This window comes from Struthio camelus, chromosome 18 (assembly GCF_040807025.1).
Source record: "Struthio camelus isolate bStrCam1 chromosome 18, bStrCam1.hap1, whole genome shotgun sequence".
NCBI lineage: Eukaryota > Metazoa > Chordata > Aves > Struthioniformes > Struthionidae > Struthio > Struthio camelus.
The window spans coordinates 1051854-1069553 of NC_090959.1; the positions used below are offsets into that span (position 1 = coordinate 1051854).

General features: G+C 38.7%; 1 protein-coding gene across 4 annotated transcripts in view; it reads right to left on the bottom strand.

Moving 5' to 3' along the window:
• Positions 1 to 17700, bottom strand: part of RALGAPB (Ral GTPase activating protein non-catalytic subunit beta) — a 72998-nt gene that overhangs the window by 13941 nt on the left and 41357 nt on the right. For 2 of the 4 annotated variants that reach the window (XM_068913047.1, XM_068913045.1), the window contains 10 exons: positions 17487 to 17619; positions 15306 to 15439; positions 12292 to 12474; positions 10971 to 11122; positions 9270 to 9457; positions 7556 to 7662; positions 5735 to 5887; positions 4892 to 5101; positions 3681 to 3839; positions 564 to 729 (listed from right to left, as the gene is read on the bottom strand). In XM_068913047.1, coding sequence (XP_068769148.1) covers positions 564 to 729; positions 3681 to 3839; positions 4892 to 5101; positions 5735 to 5887; positions 7556 to 7662; positions 9270 to 9457; positions 10971 to 11122; positions 12292 to 12474; positions 15306 to 15439; positions 17487 to 17619 — 1585 coding nt within the window. The remainder of the gene's footprint in view (positions 1 to 563; positions 730 to 3680; positions 3840 to 4891; positions 5102 to 5734; positions 5888 to 7555; positions 7663 to 9269; positions 9458 to 10970; positions 11123 to 12291; positions 12475 to 15305; positions 15440 to 17486; positions 17620 to 17700) is intronic. The other 2 variants (XM_068913048.1, XM_068913046.1) reach the window with 1 other exon arrangement.

Genomic DNA, 17700 nt, shown 5'->3' on the forward strand with positions numbered 1-17700 from the left:
CATAAGACAAGCCCAGAAGAGGAGCTGCTGTCGTGAAAAAAAAAAAAGGAGTAAATTAAGCAGGAATGGAGGAGAGTTGTGTGTGGGCTCCAACCACAATGACCTACAAACATCAATTTGTTTTCAATACTTACTACCAAGCATGATGACAAGACTAATATATTTGTCAAAGTCTCATTTTAACCTACCTACACGGTTTAGAACACTAAAAATCACAAAATATTTCAAGCCTGTCTGCTGATGCAGCAGACAGTACAAGGTGGATCCCTGATTTCACCTTAGTACCGGTTTTGTATTATATATTAGATTCACCAAAGACTGCAAAAAATATGGAATACAAGCATTTGTTGCTGAGATTACTTCCTCCCAACAAGATACACACATATTTGTTCACTTTGACTTGAAGCGTAATCTAATGCTTATATTTAATATTCCTTTCTAGTAAATGTATCTGAAAAAATGTGCAAGTGCTCAAAGAGGTATCCAGAAGCAAGAAAAGTTAATCGTCTAACAAAGCAGCCTAAACGTTGTAATTTAAGGTTACTACATTACCTAGGTCTTACCTTGTTCAGGTCCTTCTTCATCACTGCAACTATTGATTGACCAGCTTGTTGAGACATGCCCAGTCCAACCCGGGTGCTTCCCCACATCAACTGACCAGCCAAGAGACAGCAAGAATTCCAGGAAGTGTGGCTGAACAATTCTGGAAGACTCCATGTTCTTCAGGATCTGAAACGAGCAGCAGTACCACAGTACATACATGAGACTCCAAAAGCAGCTCTCCTTGTTTTTTTTTTTTGTTTTTTTTGTTTTTTTTTTTTAAACTGTGCCACAGGTTTGTTTTTACCCAAATATAGCCAAGTTTGCAAGTCTGGAACTCCAAACTCTCCTGCCACAGCTAACTACATGGACACCAGGCCCTGCTGCCCAGTGTCCTCCATCCTGTTCAGCAACGTCCTGTTCAGTCAGATTCTCTCTTTTAGCCATCACTGCTGAAGCTTGTAAAATAGTTAATCACACTGCTACAAATGGCAATTTTGAGATTTATCAGGGCTAAATGGCAATTTTTTGAGATTTATCAGGGCTAAACCACAGAACTGACCAGTGCAGAATCCACATTAACACCAACTGTATTAACTTGATAATTTTCTGGACAGATACCACTGCTACATTATGGTAACATTATAGGAGGATTTTAGGAAAAAGTCATTTAATCACTACTAACCTGTACATGACACATAAACAATGACTTAGAGGGCTGGCCTCAAAACACATTAGATTAAATTATGATGTAGATTTTGCAAAGAATTTTGGGCGAGATTGAACATGCACTTTAATCAAACAACATGCTATGCTGTTCATTTTGAATCTTAATCCCATTTCTTATAAAGATTTGGGATGTTTCCACATCCAAAAGCAATTCCTATCCCATCAGGTTGAGCGAAAGCTGACAGCTTCATCACACAGCACGCAGGAAGGTAAAGGACCATTTGTGATTTCATGTACCTGAACTGCTGCGATTTGTGGACTAGACAAGGTTGTATAATGCATTCTTCCTTCTATTTTCGATTACGTGGGAATTTCAGTTTGGTAGCAGGTGGGTCTTTGATTTTTGCGTGGGGATAGTATAATTTAACTCTAATCTAGAGGTAGACTCCAGTAGAACAGAAACTGTTCAATCATAGACAGTACATGAAAAGAAAAGCTTTCAGACAAGATGCTCCTGATACCCACAGAGTCCTGGCACGCTGTCCTAACATCTTGTACAATATTCAACAGTGACTAATCACACTACATAGAAATATTACTAATATGCTTAATAATGGGAGTAATAATTAATAAAGTAAGAGTTAGGCTTCAGAATGAGTTGAGATAAAAGTATTTTAGGAGACAACAATTTCTGAAAACATGCTAGCTCCAGCTTTACACAACTGCATGGTTTTGTATCTGAGCCACACCGAAAATAATTTTCAATAAAGTAAGAACGAGAGAGTATTTTAAAATAGCGTTTAATATTATGAAATGTAACAATGTAAAAAAAAAAAAACCCGTGGACAGTTTCATTACCCTGGATAAATAAATCTTATTAAGACCCTTTTAAACAGTAAAGGAACATTATTATTGGAAAAACAATATCACTTGTACATTGGGGCTGATGCAGTAACATGCAGGTTAGAAAAACTGTTCTGGACTGCAGAGCATCAGAAAAAAATAGCTGCCACTCTTTGTGAAAGGAGTAAGATCCCCCTCGTAGAACAGAATTAGGTCCTGAGTTAGAGCTGCGTGAACTCTCTCCCCCACATATGCATAGAAACTATGACAGCTGAGCAGGACCAAGCAGCTTTCCTTGCTCAGAGCAGAAACAATGTCATGATTTGGCTCCTCTCTTGACCGCATTTGGTTGCTCACTGCTGTCCTAAGCAAGTAACATTACAAAAGGTCTTCATCCGATGCGATATTGATAATATTGAAAATAAAACATGACAGAAATAAGTCACAGCGCTTTTCAAACGTGGAAACAGTATCCGTTTCTCACTCAGCTCAGGTCTGCAGAGACAGATACAAATATAATATTGACTGTGCCACTGTGACCTTGCACAAATGAAAAGGGCTAGGAATCATAGCACAATGTCTAGGGACCTCGAAGTAGGAGCATGAACTTTTGTACTATCTGACAAAACATGTCCAGAATCTCTCAGACATGAAAGATCTTTAAATCTATAAGGCAAGCCCTACAAATACAGACTGCTAATTGCGTTCCCAAAGGCCAGCTAATTCTGCAGAACTACATAATTTCTGCAAATAAATCTCATCCATCTAAACTCATAATAGCATATAAGCACCAGGAGAAGAATACATTCTGCTAGCTCAGCAAAAACACAGCATTTCAGCTGGAACGCATCAGCTCTTGCATGTCCTGTTATAAGGCTGACTTTGGAGACAGGAAGATCTACTGGCCTTCCCAAACTTCTCTACTTGCAAACTCATAAATAGCATGATCCTGGCTTCAAGAATTACTGTTTTCCACTCAAAAGTGGAAGGTGTTGCTATGTTCTGTCACTTGTATGTTTGCAGCAAAACGAGGAGACTATACAGTGAGTAATTCATTGTGAAAGCTATGCTTTTATACTTTACTATGAGAATTACGCATGGAATGAGAAGGTACTCCAGAAACATCCCTTTCTAATGAACCTGTAAGTCATCTTAACTTAGTGACTTTCCAGGTCACATTTTAAAGAAATCATGGTTTAGATTTGGACAAATTAACCTGATTAACCTAATCACATTTGAAAGCAAAAAGTATAATGTAAAGACTTACAAAGCAGTAATACTTTCTTGCAAAAAGTTTTTCAGTTCATTGTCATGTGTTTAAAACTAGAATCAAAGCAAGCTACTGAGACGCTGCACATAGCTCAAACAAATTGCAATTTTTCCATATATATAGATATCATGCTTTATCAAGACCTCCTAAATGTGGGTAATAATGTACTTCATGCTACAGATTAAAAAAAAAAAAAAAAGGTACATAATGACTTATTACAGCTCATGTATCAAATAAAAAGCCCAAAATTCCAAGTTCTAGTACTCCGCTCTAGTCATTAGCAGTGATGCAATTATTCACATGAGGATTATTTGAAACAGGCAATATATATTCATTAGCACTCTACACTTTCACTTACCTCCTGGCTTGTTTTCTGGCCTGCCTTCATGTAGAAAATGAAAACTGTATCAAAAGGACGACACGGTAATAAATCTAAGTAGCCAAGGTCATCAAAAAACCCAGGAAGAGCAGAGTCAAGTGCAATCAGGTGAGGAGGTAGACGACTGTTAGCAGGTTCCTATCGAATAAACAGAGTTCAATAGTTAAAAGAAAAAAAATCTGTTCCCTCTGAAAAGGTTCTCATGACTTTAAAAATGATCCACAAAAATAGAAACATATTTTCTTTTTTTAAGCTTGAAATAACACACAGACTTCTGGTGTAATAGAATCCTGTTGCTGTAAGTTTGCAACAGCTGAGGTAACATGGTTTGACAACTTGTATTTGTTGCATTCTACTATCTTCATTAAATAAGAAAATAGGTATTTTGCAAGTAAAACAATACTGACAGTTTGCTTAAAGAGAATATTCCCTCCCACAGTAAAACAAGTAGAGACTCTGAAAATACTATATGGCTTTCTACAGTCACATCGTAACTAATTTTGTATTTATTAATATGATTTCAAAATTACCTATATATAAAATATTAAGCACCTTTAGACTTCTTATTTTTGCAAAAGCTCTATTTTCTACCATTGTTGACATCTGATGGAAGAAAGATGCCACAGATAAAAGGGAGAATCCACAAGAGGTAGAATTTAAATTTAAGAATGTGGATCGTCTCTACAAACTGTTTTTTTGACTAAAGAGAAAGAAACTCTAAAATCTATATAGACCCCTAAATGTTTTACATAGTAAAATCATCACTTCAATACAATAATCTCTGAAGCAGAACGTTTAGCACAGCAGTATTTCAGAAAAACTTACAGAAGTACCCCTAAGCCTAATTCAAGTTGGAGGAATAATTTCAAGTATAGATACATGAAATTCAAGTATAAATACATGAATTTCAAGTATAAATACATGAATGGTGACAGCTTATGCATCTACTGCAAAACTCAAAGACGTAGGCACCTATTCAGAGCATGTTCGGCTTGAGGCATAGTGTTTCACAACCCAGATCTCCATTCTGGAAAACTTAGAAACTCAGCCCCATTTCTAAACAGACTACAGCATAACAGCAGCTGGCAGCACACACAAGATCTTCTGCTAGCTAAACTTGAGTTTTCCTCTTTTGCCGGGCTAAATAGGTAACGGGGCCGTTTGTATAGCACTAAGAAGTAGGAGGTCACCTTCAATGCCTCTAGTGACAGAAACCCAAAGTGAGAGAGGAACAGGCGTGCTGTCTGGAACTCCTGTGCAGGTGGCGGGGGCTTACACTCCGTGACTGGATCAGGAAAGCTTTTCTTGAGCCACTCCTCTTCACTTTTCTGATCTATGGACGTCTCAAAAATAATCTGCTGAGCCATGCCGTTCCTCAGCTTCTCATGTCGTTCTTCCAGCTGAAAAAAATTATACAGACATGGAAAGCTGATTCCACTAAGACCAATTAAAGTACTGAAAGCAGCTCCACCCTTTAACAAAGCTGTAAGTCACAAGTGAAGCAGCCGCTGAAACTCCACTACCAAGATCTTTACGGAAGCACTATCAGGGAGATCTCGCAGTGTTACAGAATGCACATCTGAACATACTATTTGCATGGGAGGGAGAGCTGTTGCAAATTCATGTACCCAAAATCAGTTACAACCTCTCCCTTTTAAATGAACAGGAACTAAAGTACATTTGGCACTGCCAGAGTAAAAAAAAGTTTACAAGAAGGCTCACAAATGCCCTTTCCATTTCCCCAGAAGAAGCAACAAATTAACAAACACAAGTCACTTATTCATAGCAATACAGGGGTGTTAGGATCTGGAATAAAAGATGTTGAGCATTGCTCCCCAAGAGCATGTTCTAGGCACTGCCATCTTGCACAGCTAGTGCACAGATTTCATTAGTTTGCAGAGTTTATTGCTCCATTAATGCGAATTAGTCAAGCTGAAGAGTAATATTTTTTACAGCAAGGAATTAGTGTGTGATTCATGAACAGGCAAAAAAAGGCAAGAGCAAAATGAAGTCCAAGACTAAAAACTACTTACTTCCTCATTCACAATTTCATGCAAATCAGGAATGCTTAAGTCAGCTTTCACAAAAGGAATTTTGTCCACTTCTTCAGGAAATGGGCGGTGCTTCACACTGTATTTCAATCCAACATCATTTTTAGGAGCTGGTCGAGGTTCTGGTATAAAAGTCTGTGATGAAAAAGGGGGATAATTTTACATTCAAAGCTTTGCCATTAGACAACACATTATTATTATGAATGGAAAGGGTTTCCCTCCCCACCACTATCACAAATCTACTAGTCGGTTATTGAGAGTTATCATCTAAAATTATTCAGTAAATAATTTAAATTTGTATAGACTTGCTTAAAATTTACAGCCAGGTTTTTTTAAGCAGAAGATGCAGTTCTGCCCATTTTGGCGGTTGCAGTCATGGAACCTATGAACCCGGTCTACCACCTAACCTCTGAGCAGTTGCAAATTCCAATAAAAATGGCAAGCTTACATGGCAACATCCTATTCTTAGGATAAGCTCCGTTCTAACTGTGTTTAGAGAAAGCTAACAACTGCTGGAGAAGCCTTCATTTTAACCCTTCTAACTTTAATGATCTCTGCAAGTTAAGCTGAGAAATCCTGGAATAGGAATTGCGTGCAACGTCCAGGTCAGCAGCAAGATACACTGATGGAGTAAGGAAAGGACGTGCCTCATCTATCTTAATACAATTTTGACATTGTTACTATATCATGTTCTAGACAGTACTATCAGTTAGTAACCCAAGAACTGAAGTTGCCAAGGAGAGCAATGAAATAAAGATCTAGTTGCAGGTTTGCATAAGGTCAAAGCAAGCAAGACAAGAATTTTAATTACATCTTGAGTGCTGCTTTATGAATTTCTTCACCCTCAAGTACATTTCAAAAAGCACAAAACTGCTAACATTAAAGTTAGATAACGCCTTTAAGTTGGAAAAGTTCCCTTAAAACTGTTAAGAAAGTCACCAGCCAAACATGACTTTTCCCTTGGTGTAGGGGGTAATATATTTGGTTTGACAGTATTTAGCAAAGCAGTTCAACTTCAGTGACAACACAGCTCCAAAGGCACCAAAGTGCAGTCTTCCCAAAGCCTGCTTTGCAGAGACCACATTTGCCTAAGTGTTAGAATGACAGCCGAGACTGACAGGCCCATGTTTCAACTACATTCTTATTTCCCTTATTTTATTGAGAGGCATGTAAAGAGTTTGAAGACTTAGAGACGTTCACAAACAGAAATTCTGATGACAGAGAAGGACGTACTCCACTAAACAACTGTAAAAAGAGGTTTTACTTTAAATTGAAATTTCTTTTTTTTCCATGTCCAGAGCCATTCCAGAATCCATGTTCTGATAGGTGGGAATTCTCCATTTATTTTTTCAGTCGGTTTACAGCCATCTTTTTGATATAGGGCTTTTTAGCTTTAATGGCTGTTCTCTCTGCAGCACCTCATACCACATCTCAAGACATTGCTCCCTCTGCTGCAAACCTGACATCCTACAATCAGCATGATGCTGTCACCAACAGTCATGCCTACATGCTAAATACACGCTCCATTGCCCCATTACCTCAGAAGACACTTTGAAAAGAAAGGAGATTTTTTTCCCCCACCTTAAACAAAAATCTAGAAGTTAACAGCACTTTCACAACCTAGATTTAATATTATCACAAGTCATAAAGAGTCACCAGAGATGTGTCACATTACCTACAGCTAAAGGCCCCGAGGCTCAGCCTTAACGCATAATCACCAGTTCTGTGGGGCTGTCTCACATTAGTGGAATTTCTGCTGAACATCTCTAAGTTAAAGATTTCTTTATGGGCTTTGATAGAGACCTTTTGATTTGCTTTAGCTCCTCTTGGTAAAAGACAGAGTTGCTGCGCCCATGCAAATCTTCCAGATGTCCCACGGATCAAAATCGTGACAGACGGAAAAGAGTCATCTGCAAAGCACACGGGTTAAAAAAAAAAAAAAAAAGTCAACTAATATAAGTTGCAAACACTTAATTGAGCAATAATTTAATCAGAAAGAAATGCAGTCATGATTGCAGAGGTTTCATTTTCAAGGTTAACTCCCCCCTTGACCCTGAAGGCAATTCCTGGTGAGGAACAAACTATAACCCTCCTCTCTGCAGAGCTAAGCAGAGCACCAGAGCAGAAAGTACCAGTTTACTTTGCTCTATTCCATTCAAGAGAAGTCATCACCAGGCACCAAGCACTGGAACAAGGCCCCAGAGAGGTTGTTGAGATTTAAGATCCCCACTCACTTAGTGATCTGCCTCAAAAGTGATCAGATACACTTAAGCATTATTGTGCTTAATCTTGCAATTTAAAGAGGATTTGCGAGCAAGTTCCGCACAGCAAGAAAAGCTAATCTAATTTCAGATTATAACAACTTTACAGGATTCCTCAGTAATGCATTTAGCAGAAGAAGAATGAGAATTGCTCAGCTGTTCTAGCATGCACTGATCGATTCTAGTCAGGAACACATTTGCTCAAATACAGACTGTAGGAGGATGCACAGCAATAGCTCCCAAGATCAGCATTTTCTGCAAGATCTAGTTAGAGGTTCTCAGCGAGGTTGGGAGCATTCTGGACCACAACTCAGAACCACTGAGTTTTCTCTTAGCCAGTGTCAATGAATATAATCAGAGTTCATGATGCTAGCTGTTCTGCACAATCTCCAGTTTCAAGACTACTAATCTAGACTTCTTCCTGACCATAGAGGAAGAAAATCTACCTATGCAGATTAGCAGATCTGACATAACGTTAGTCTTCAACACAGCTAGCATATAAGAGAATTTTCTTCCATTCTGTTAGGTGGTATCTTGATGCCTGAAGATTCATAGGGTGATGGGTTATTCAGTTCAAGGCATCATGTAAATACTGTTAGGTTTTTTTAAAATGTACTTTCCTCCTTGGTCAAAGCACATGAGACTTAAGCAAGAGTTAGAGAGGAAAATTCAGCTGTGAAAGCTAATACTCTGTAGTAGATCTCCTTTTCAGTAGGTGTCATTGATAGAACAGGATGGCACACAGGAAAGCTATGACAGCTCCTAAGCAACTATAACCGTTTGGGCTAAAAGCACCCACAGAAACATTTAGTAACAGAGACATAAATCAAGCAAAAACAACAGTGCAACCACAAAGGAACGAACCATTTGTTGAGCACTAGTTCCTACAGAACCTCCTATATTCTTTCAGTTTTCATCCTTTTATGAACAAGGATATTTTCAAAAACATAATGCCACTGCTTTTCTTCATTCACCATGATTTAGATTGCAGTCGGATGCAAGTATCTCATCTCACTGGCTGAGAGACAACTGCATGAACTGTTTGGATGGGCTTGTACGTGTTTGACTATGAGTGACATGCATCATATTCTTGCAACTTCATGCAGAGCAACATCCTGCACAATTACGCACCCACAGAACAGGTAAGCCCCTGAACTATGAAAAGGAGAGATGTGGCTTGATGAAGTACCTTTGTTTTGCAGCTATATACAGAGTTTTAACCAGAGAGACAAGGAAGCAGGAAACAATGAACTTACTCTGTTCATTCCCTAGAGGCTGCTCCAGCATCGCAAGGATGACACTATTATCCAAAACAAAGTAACGGAAGCTATGCTTATTTATGGTAGGTAGACGAGAATATTTAATTAAGGTGGTTTCATTCACCAAGCTGCAAGGAGAAGCAGGGCCACTGGGAGAAGGAAATGCTCCAAGTAACTGCATAATACTGCAAATAAGAAAAAAAAAAAGTCACGACAGATTAAGATTATAATTAAGATTAATTATTCCACCTAAGGATGGACCTTCACTCATATTGTTCATTTGTATTTTGACATAGGAATTGCCCAGTCAGGGCGAACCAATTACCTGCACACTCCCAACAGTTTTTCTTAAATCAGAACCAGTGATTTCAGAAAAAGTCATGAAATTCAGCAAGGAAAGTAGTCTGCCCACAGAACAAGTTTCCTTATAACATAGGGAATGAGTTATTAAGGTATGCTTTAAAGCACAAACAATCCTTCCACAGCTTTTTTAATGTTCTTTCTCATAACAGAGATAATCATCCATATCTTAATTCTCTTTTGAATTTGGCAGATGTGCCAGTTATCACTGTCTTAGCTTTCTTTGAACACCAATTACAGAAACTGAAGCTTTCAATCTATCTAATATTCAGTTAAAAATTTCCACAGTAGGAACTGGCAATTAGAGTTGAGATTCATGTCCGGTGTCAGTGACTGAAGGTCATATGATCTAACTCAGGAACTTACTCTTAACAACACTACTCAGATCAAAAGCAAGTTTACTGAAGTCCTCTTCCTCCTCTTTTCACTTTATCTACTCACAAAACAGGTAGTTTCATCCCTCTAAATGAAGAGGGACGCTTTTAGACAACAGTAAAGGTTTGTCCACAAGTTCCAGTGACTAGTTACTTTTACCTTGGGAACTACATAGTTCTTCTTATGAATAGTAAAGCTAATAACAATTTTACTGCAAAGTAGAACTAAAAAAGAGAAAGCAGGTATTGCTTTTTGCAAAGCATTTATCCTATCCATTCTCAATTTGTCCTGTCTACCATCATCCTAGTCATCCAGAAAAACAGTGCTTTTCAACCTCTTGGAAGCGAATCTCAATTTTCGTCTTTGTTCTCTTTGCCTGCCTTCCCCAACCCACACGTTATCTGTAATTCCAATTCCAAGAGAATCTCTCAGATATATTAAACCAGCCTGATTCTGGGGGCAGAATGACAGTCCATCCCGTGCTGACACGCACCTGCTACATGTGCAGTTCCTTGTTGTGTTATACATGAGACAGTGTCTATCAGTTTCCTGATCAATGCAGGGAGAGCACGTCCTCTCAGGTTGTGGATAAGGGGGAACAGGAGGACAGTGTGACTAGGTCAGGTGGGAGATACCAGGAGCCGCTATCCGCAGAGAATTGGCCCAGAGCAGAATAGCAGGGGCTGCAGGAGGACTTGGGCCATGCCCTCCAAGGAAGAGAATAGGCAGGACAGGAAGATGGCAATCTCAGGGATCTCTTCTCTGTTGAACTCCTGAATGGGAGTGAGGAGACTGCTAAGAGCAAGCACACGACAACCCTGCCCAGAGAGCAAAACAGAGCCTCTGGCTGACATGATATGCTCTTGCTCCATCACTAAGATCTCACCAGTTGGAAATCCCTAATTAAAACATTCTCAGACAAGACTACGCTAAACAGCAAAGACGCTTTGACAAATTTCATACCATGTTAATGTAGCTTCAGCAGCATCCTTCACTCTCATGGATGCAGGGTTTGGCTCTTTATCTCCTTTGTACTTGACTTCTTGTTCACTGCTTTTGGATTTACTTCCTGAAATGCCCAACTCCACAATCTCCAGTACCTCTTTTAAACAATCCTAAAACACAAGACAAATCATCTTAAAACAGAAGCACTCTGACAAAAGTCTCTTTAAGACCTCAATGAGACAATCATATACCATCAAATAAAATTAAGCGCTGCCAATAATATGAGCTCAGAAACAAATGCAGAAGATTATTCTAACAGAGTTGGAATAAAGATCACATTTGATATAGGAAAATATATATATATTTTCTCTCTATATAGAAGATGTCTAATTACCTTTTTATGCCTCTATACCTAATGCTAGAAAGTGTTCTGAATGAAACTATACACAGCATATTCCATTACACATATACAAAATGGCCAAGAGGATTATTAAGAGTGCAACTGAAAAAATGTAAATGTATTTAAAAAGATAATAAATGCATTTCAGAGATTATATGCAGAACTTTTAATTCAATTCTAAGCACATTAAGAAAGAATTCATCGCGAAAATTGCAAGAAACAATTTCCAAATCTTTCAACTGCCAACAACTTTCATAAGTAAATGAAATATATCATTTTATCTAATTCAGCCAGAGATCGCTGTACACACGCACACAATAAAAGGAGTCCAAGAATAAAAATAGGCACATGTATAGGAAAAAGAAAAAAATATTTCTAGCAACAGTACGACAGAAGGCTGTTAGAAATATGCATCTTTCATTTCCTGTTCTTTCCAAACTTCCCAAGGAAATTTCATCCTGGATGGAGCTTTGCCTTGTTCAGTTTCTTGGTGAAATAACAAACTTTGAGTATTAAAAAATTAGGGTCACAGAAATTCCACTGTTAAGTCTAGAAGACCTGCTTTAGTCAGGTAAGAACTGAGAAATGAGAAAACAAATGGCTTCTACTCAGGCTTATCTACAGCAGGTATACCATTCATTTCAGTATTCTTCTTTTGACTTTCTCTTTTTTCTTCTTTTTTTCAGTTTCACAAAGCAAGAAAAAAGATCTTTTTTTTTTCTTTTTTAATAAGTAAGAAAGCTAAGTGTAAAGCCAAAAATATTCTCAGCGAAAAAAAGCCAAAACCAAAACTGAAAACTATTTTACAAAGAAAGTAGGTTTGAAACCAGCACCCTTTTGAAAACTACAAAAACATATATTTCAAAGTATCAAGAACAGTTGGGCACAAAAGGCACGACCATTTGCAGTGCTCCGAATACATACGCCAGAGTGTCTTACCTTCTCATCAAGCATGTCAGGATGCTCAGTGAGCCAGACACAGAGGCACTGGAAAGCTGCGACTATCATGGAGTGGAGGTCACGGGAGTGGAGCGGGGCTGGTCGGCTGCACTGATACACTATATAACTGCACACTGAACTTATAGCTCTCTTTCGATCAGAAGAATCGACAACCACTTTCACCTGGGTAAAGCAAGCAGGAGAGGACTGTCAGATGAGAATTCTTCCAGGAAATCTTCCAGAGAAGAAAGAAATTTCAAAAGCGTTTCCAAAAGCGGTTTTAAGAAATGGGAATATACGCTTGAGCTCTTTTATGATTACAGCATAAAGATGTGGATAAAATTTAACAGTGACAGCTGCTGAAACTCAAAAGCTAAAAGGAAAGAAATGCTACACTAAAAGATGCCACCACGCTGCCTGGCTTAGTTTCTAAGAGCAAGAACAGTACCAACGTGATTTGATAAGAAACTAATTGCAAACTGAATAAATTACTATTTGAGACTTATTTTCAGAAATACCTCTCCTCCAGCTAGAGCAACCCATTCATCTCCACTTGGTACCTCTGAGAATCCACTCACTACCAAGTCTCCCTTCCACAGGGCCATGTTCTGCTCACACAATTTTCCACTAGGCATATTTTGTCAGCACAGTAACTTCCATGAGCAAAAAAGAGCGGAAGAAAGGGTCTTCAGAAAAGATCCTTTAAGCAGATTGGCCAAAAAAAAAGAAAAACCCACAAGGCAAAAAGCTCAGCCTCTCTCCGGCTTGGCAGGGCGTGCAGGCAGGTTGTTTCAGGGAGCAAGACTCCAGCCCGTGCGGGCAGGTGAAGAGCCTTGCCCGCTGAGGCACAAGGATCAACAGTAGGCAGCGAGCTGAAGAACTACTTTTCTCTTTTCTTTCCAACTTTGAACTGACACAGGAATTGTCAATCAAACCTTGACTTTTCTACTCTGTACCCTTTGACCTCGCTCTGTAAAGCCTCCTTCATTATTTAAGGGCTGCCCTCAGTATCAAGAGCAGGGAGTTGGATGCTCTTGCCCTTGACAATGCCAGTGCCAGCCAGCTGTACTCAACAGGGAGGGAGGACGACAATTTGGAGCCTCAGGATGAAGGCAGCATTTCCTTTCAAATCAAAATTTCTGCGGCCAAAAATCAGCCCTTCAGGAGCAGCTTAGGAAAAGCAGGTTGGTGACCCAGTACTCTTGCAAGAAACAGGATTTTTGAATTTACTAAATCCCAGGAATTACCTGGTGTGGTAAAGACAAAACACCCTAACCTAAAGAGGGCTTTGAAAATTGTAGCTTCCAAAGGTCACAAGCAGAATCAGGTCTCCACTCTGTCCTTATGCAGTAAGAGATGATCCCTTTTCCCAGTTTGTTCGCTACTTAAGAGGCAAAGAGGACAATCTGAGCTATCCAAGAGGAAGAATTACTTCAGTCATATGATAATTATACAAAGATTACAATGTTTACTATTAACATTAGTAGGCATTTGAAAAGATAATACCTTTTCGCATTCCTACCTCTCACTGCAAATCAAGCGGGGGGGGGGAGGGGGGGGCAAAATAAAAAAAATCAAGCTATCCTGGCTCAAGCTGCAGCATAAAATTTTCTCACACAAGCTGTGGGAAACCTCGACTCTATATTGTGCTCTATAAGAGCCAACAATGATATTTCAAACTCATATCGCAGACCATCCTGCTTCCAAACGCAGCCGTCAGCCCATGCCACTGCAGTAACAAAAGCAGCATTCCAGCTCAACACGGCTCAGCGCTGACTCGAGGCTTTTAAAAAAAGGCATATGACATGCAGATTCCAAGAGACCTGAAGAGACCCCAGGGGAATATGAGAGGAAATGCTTAATTATCATGCCAATTCACCATGGCTGCAGTAAATACACTAGAACACTGCTTAACAAACATCACAAAGTCCAGACTGGGAACAAGGGCCCACAAGCAGGAAAGGGCACTTTACTTTTCACCAAAAAAAGGCCCTGCCAACCAAGCAGCTGGGCTAAATGCTCAGTAAGGTGAATTTCTCTTACTGCAGTTACACGCTAGGTAAGTCTCCACTAATTTGAGGAGCATGGACTGCAGCTCAGGTGCCAAAATCTAATCGAGCAGAGTAGTTCAGCTAGGCAGCGGTGAAGAAAAACAACACAGTAACTCTGGACTGAAGAACCATAGGCACGGTAAGGGTCCTAAGCAGAAGGATAACACTTTCCTGTTAGAAATAGCCAGTATAATTTTCTAAGCTCAGAAAATTATTTCCAGGGTGACATGGAAGGGGAAAACCTGGTACAACAGCAATAAAAAGGGTATATTTCCAGTCTCTGAATTAACAGCACAAGAAAGTCTGGTTTATAAGTGTGATTACACATTGAACAGACTGCCTGACTATCTACCCAAGAAAACCATGATAAATGTTCACAGTGGGGTCAAAGACTGTAACGGTCCAAGTCCATACACTGCCCACTGGAAGCTTAATGGCATGTTTTCCCCCCACCCAGTACGCAAACCAATATGCCAGATGCATCCCCTAGAGTGTTAAAAAAAGAAAAAAAAAAGAAAAAAACCCTCAACATCAACATACACGGGAATCTGAGAAAGATTAGGAGCTATCAGTCTAGCTCATCAAAATCAGCCTTGGCCGTGCTCCTTATTTTTAACCATGGTTGCTCTGCGCTGAGGTTTTCTTCCTACCTTTTTTTTTTTTTTTTAAAGACCCATCGTATCCATCTCATCTCATTCCAGAAACCCACAATAGAGCCACTTTTATCTGAGTAAGTCATCCTATGCTTACAGTTAATAGGCATTTAGAGGGCACACATCACTTGTGCTATTTAGCATCTACATTAGGATAAGATGAACTGCTCCTATGAAAAAGCCTAGTTTTTTGCTGTGTCCCAACAGAACATATGGTGACAAACTCGGAGGCAGATGTCTGTTTGGTGGCATGACTCAGGACTATAATTACCCTTTGAAAAAAGGCCAGAGCACATGAAACTTCTCTCACCTTTGCCAATCCAGACAGAAGCTCTAATGCAGCTAGTGAGATACTCATGTCCTGCCTCCACTGTGAGTTGAGTCTTTGGGTTACCAGGTGAATACTGCGAATCAGTAGTCCAGCCGCTGTATCTGTATTAAGAGCTAGGATATAACCCCAATACCACATACCACAGGGAGGGAAAATAACTAAGCATTAGTAACAATAAGCAAAGCAGAGGCGCAAGCCAAAGCAGCCACAATAAGCACATAAATTAAAATTACACACATCCTGGAAGTTAGAAATTTGGTCAGACTAATTCCCTGATATGCAATACCATCATATTATACACCTACATTCAGACTGGCTTATCTCAGTTTTTGGTTTTTTTTTTTTAAACAATGAAAAACATTTTACTCGACTTGCTATTTGTACATGGTTGAATCATTAATCTAAAAGACATTTTAGTCACAAGACTGCTGCATTTCAGCAACAGAACTAACTTCACATTTTGCTATTATACTTATATTGCTGCAACAGCTGCAATCCCAGAAGAATTTAGGCATCAGTAATGTGCAGACAGAGTATACAGAACTTCAAATACCCATGCCAGAAGTTACCCATAACTTTTTGTAAATATTAGATATAGAAAGAATATTAGGTATATAAAATGTAGGATTGGAAAGAATCAGTCCCAGAGAAAAAGATACAATTATTTCTCAATATTTAATTTTCCTGTACCTTTAGAGTTCAAAATTAAAAACAGAAAACAGATCTTTAGTATCCATGGTTCTTAATTTCCAAATGTTAGGAACTTTATTCTTAAGACTGGAAGTAGACAAATTAATCGATTTCAGAGACAAACTACTGAATGACTATTTAAGGGCAAGTGTTATCTTTGTTAAAGCTTAAATCATCATATTTAACACTCAGGAGCAAAGTACAATGCTCTCTGTTATGCCTGCAGCAGATGCAAATGTCAGCTAGAGTTAACCAGTGAAAATAGACCGTCTTTAAGACCTTTTTTCAACTTTCCCTTCAAGCATCCATCAGAAATGTAGAAATTGCTTTCATAAACTTTTTACACCCTTACCTTCTATGAAGAGGAAATTAAAAAGAAATCCAATAAAATGAATCAACAACTCACAAGTATGGAGTCAAAAAATTACAAAACTAATCCTTGAGGTTATATCATGGTTGAAAAAGGGTCAGTAACTCAAACATACAAAATATAATTTTGAACCTTACAAATGGATATTTTACATTCAGAGAGATGCTAAAAGCACTTGTCAATGAAAACCCAAATGAATTAAACATACAAGTCAAATGGTGTGCTGAAAAACAGCATTTTCACTTTTTCAAACAAATAAATCCTGCAGAGACAGCACTAACACGTTTATGTGAATCCCTAGAATATACTAAATCTTTCCTGCTGATCTCCCTCATACCATTTCTTTGAAAGCTAAAGAAAAAAATCTATTTTTGGTTGCCAAGAACTGAATTTTCAACCTATACCTACAATATAACAAATAACAGTGGTATGTTATCACATTCACCTGGTTAACATCAATTAAATTACTAGAGACCAAAGGAGCAAGTGAGATTCCAGGATCTCCAAATTCAGTTAGCTTACCACACACAGATTTAGTAAAACATGGATTTTATTACAAGGATTCAAAAATGCACAGTACAAGACATGGCAAACTAAAGTTAAAAAAATTCTCACACTATAGCAAATGACATATGCAAACATTCTGCTTACTTTTTCTATTAAAAAAATAAAAAAACCAGGAATTCCCCCAAATACTTTCTCAATATAGTCTAAGAAAAGGTGCTACAAAAGCCGGGTAAGCATTTGGAAGGCAAAAAAAATAAATGAAGCAATCAATTTACACTCTCCGTATTGTTCACAAAAATTAAACACATTAAACATAAGGTACAATCAAACAGTTTGCTAATGTCTCTGCTTTTATAAACTTTTATGTTCTTCTTACTTTAAAAACATCACAGTCCCTTAATAGGACTAAAAACTAACCGATTAAAGGGCACATATGAGTACAATTCAGTAATAAACTCGGGAGCCAACCACTTGCGGTTCAAAACACCCACGCACATTGGTACATTAGCCAAAACCTCCATAGGTGGGGGGGAAACACACACATCAGCCTGGGATACAATGACATGACTTTTCAGAAACAGGTGGTTCCTTACCATAATCCCTTAAAAGAGCTTGTGCTGGTCTCTCACTATCTGGAGTTGTCGGCTCCGTACTGCCTCCACTCGCAGTACTAATGCCACTGTTAGTTCGACTGTGGCTTTTAAAGAGGTTATTTTCGCCACCATTCTGCAAATTGAAAGTCACTTTTAAGTGATGATAAGATTTTCTGAGTATTGCTCACAGATACAGTGGAAAAATGAGAGGATC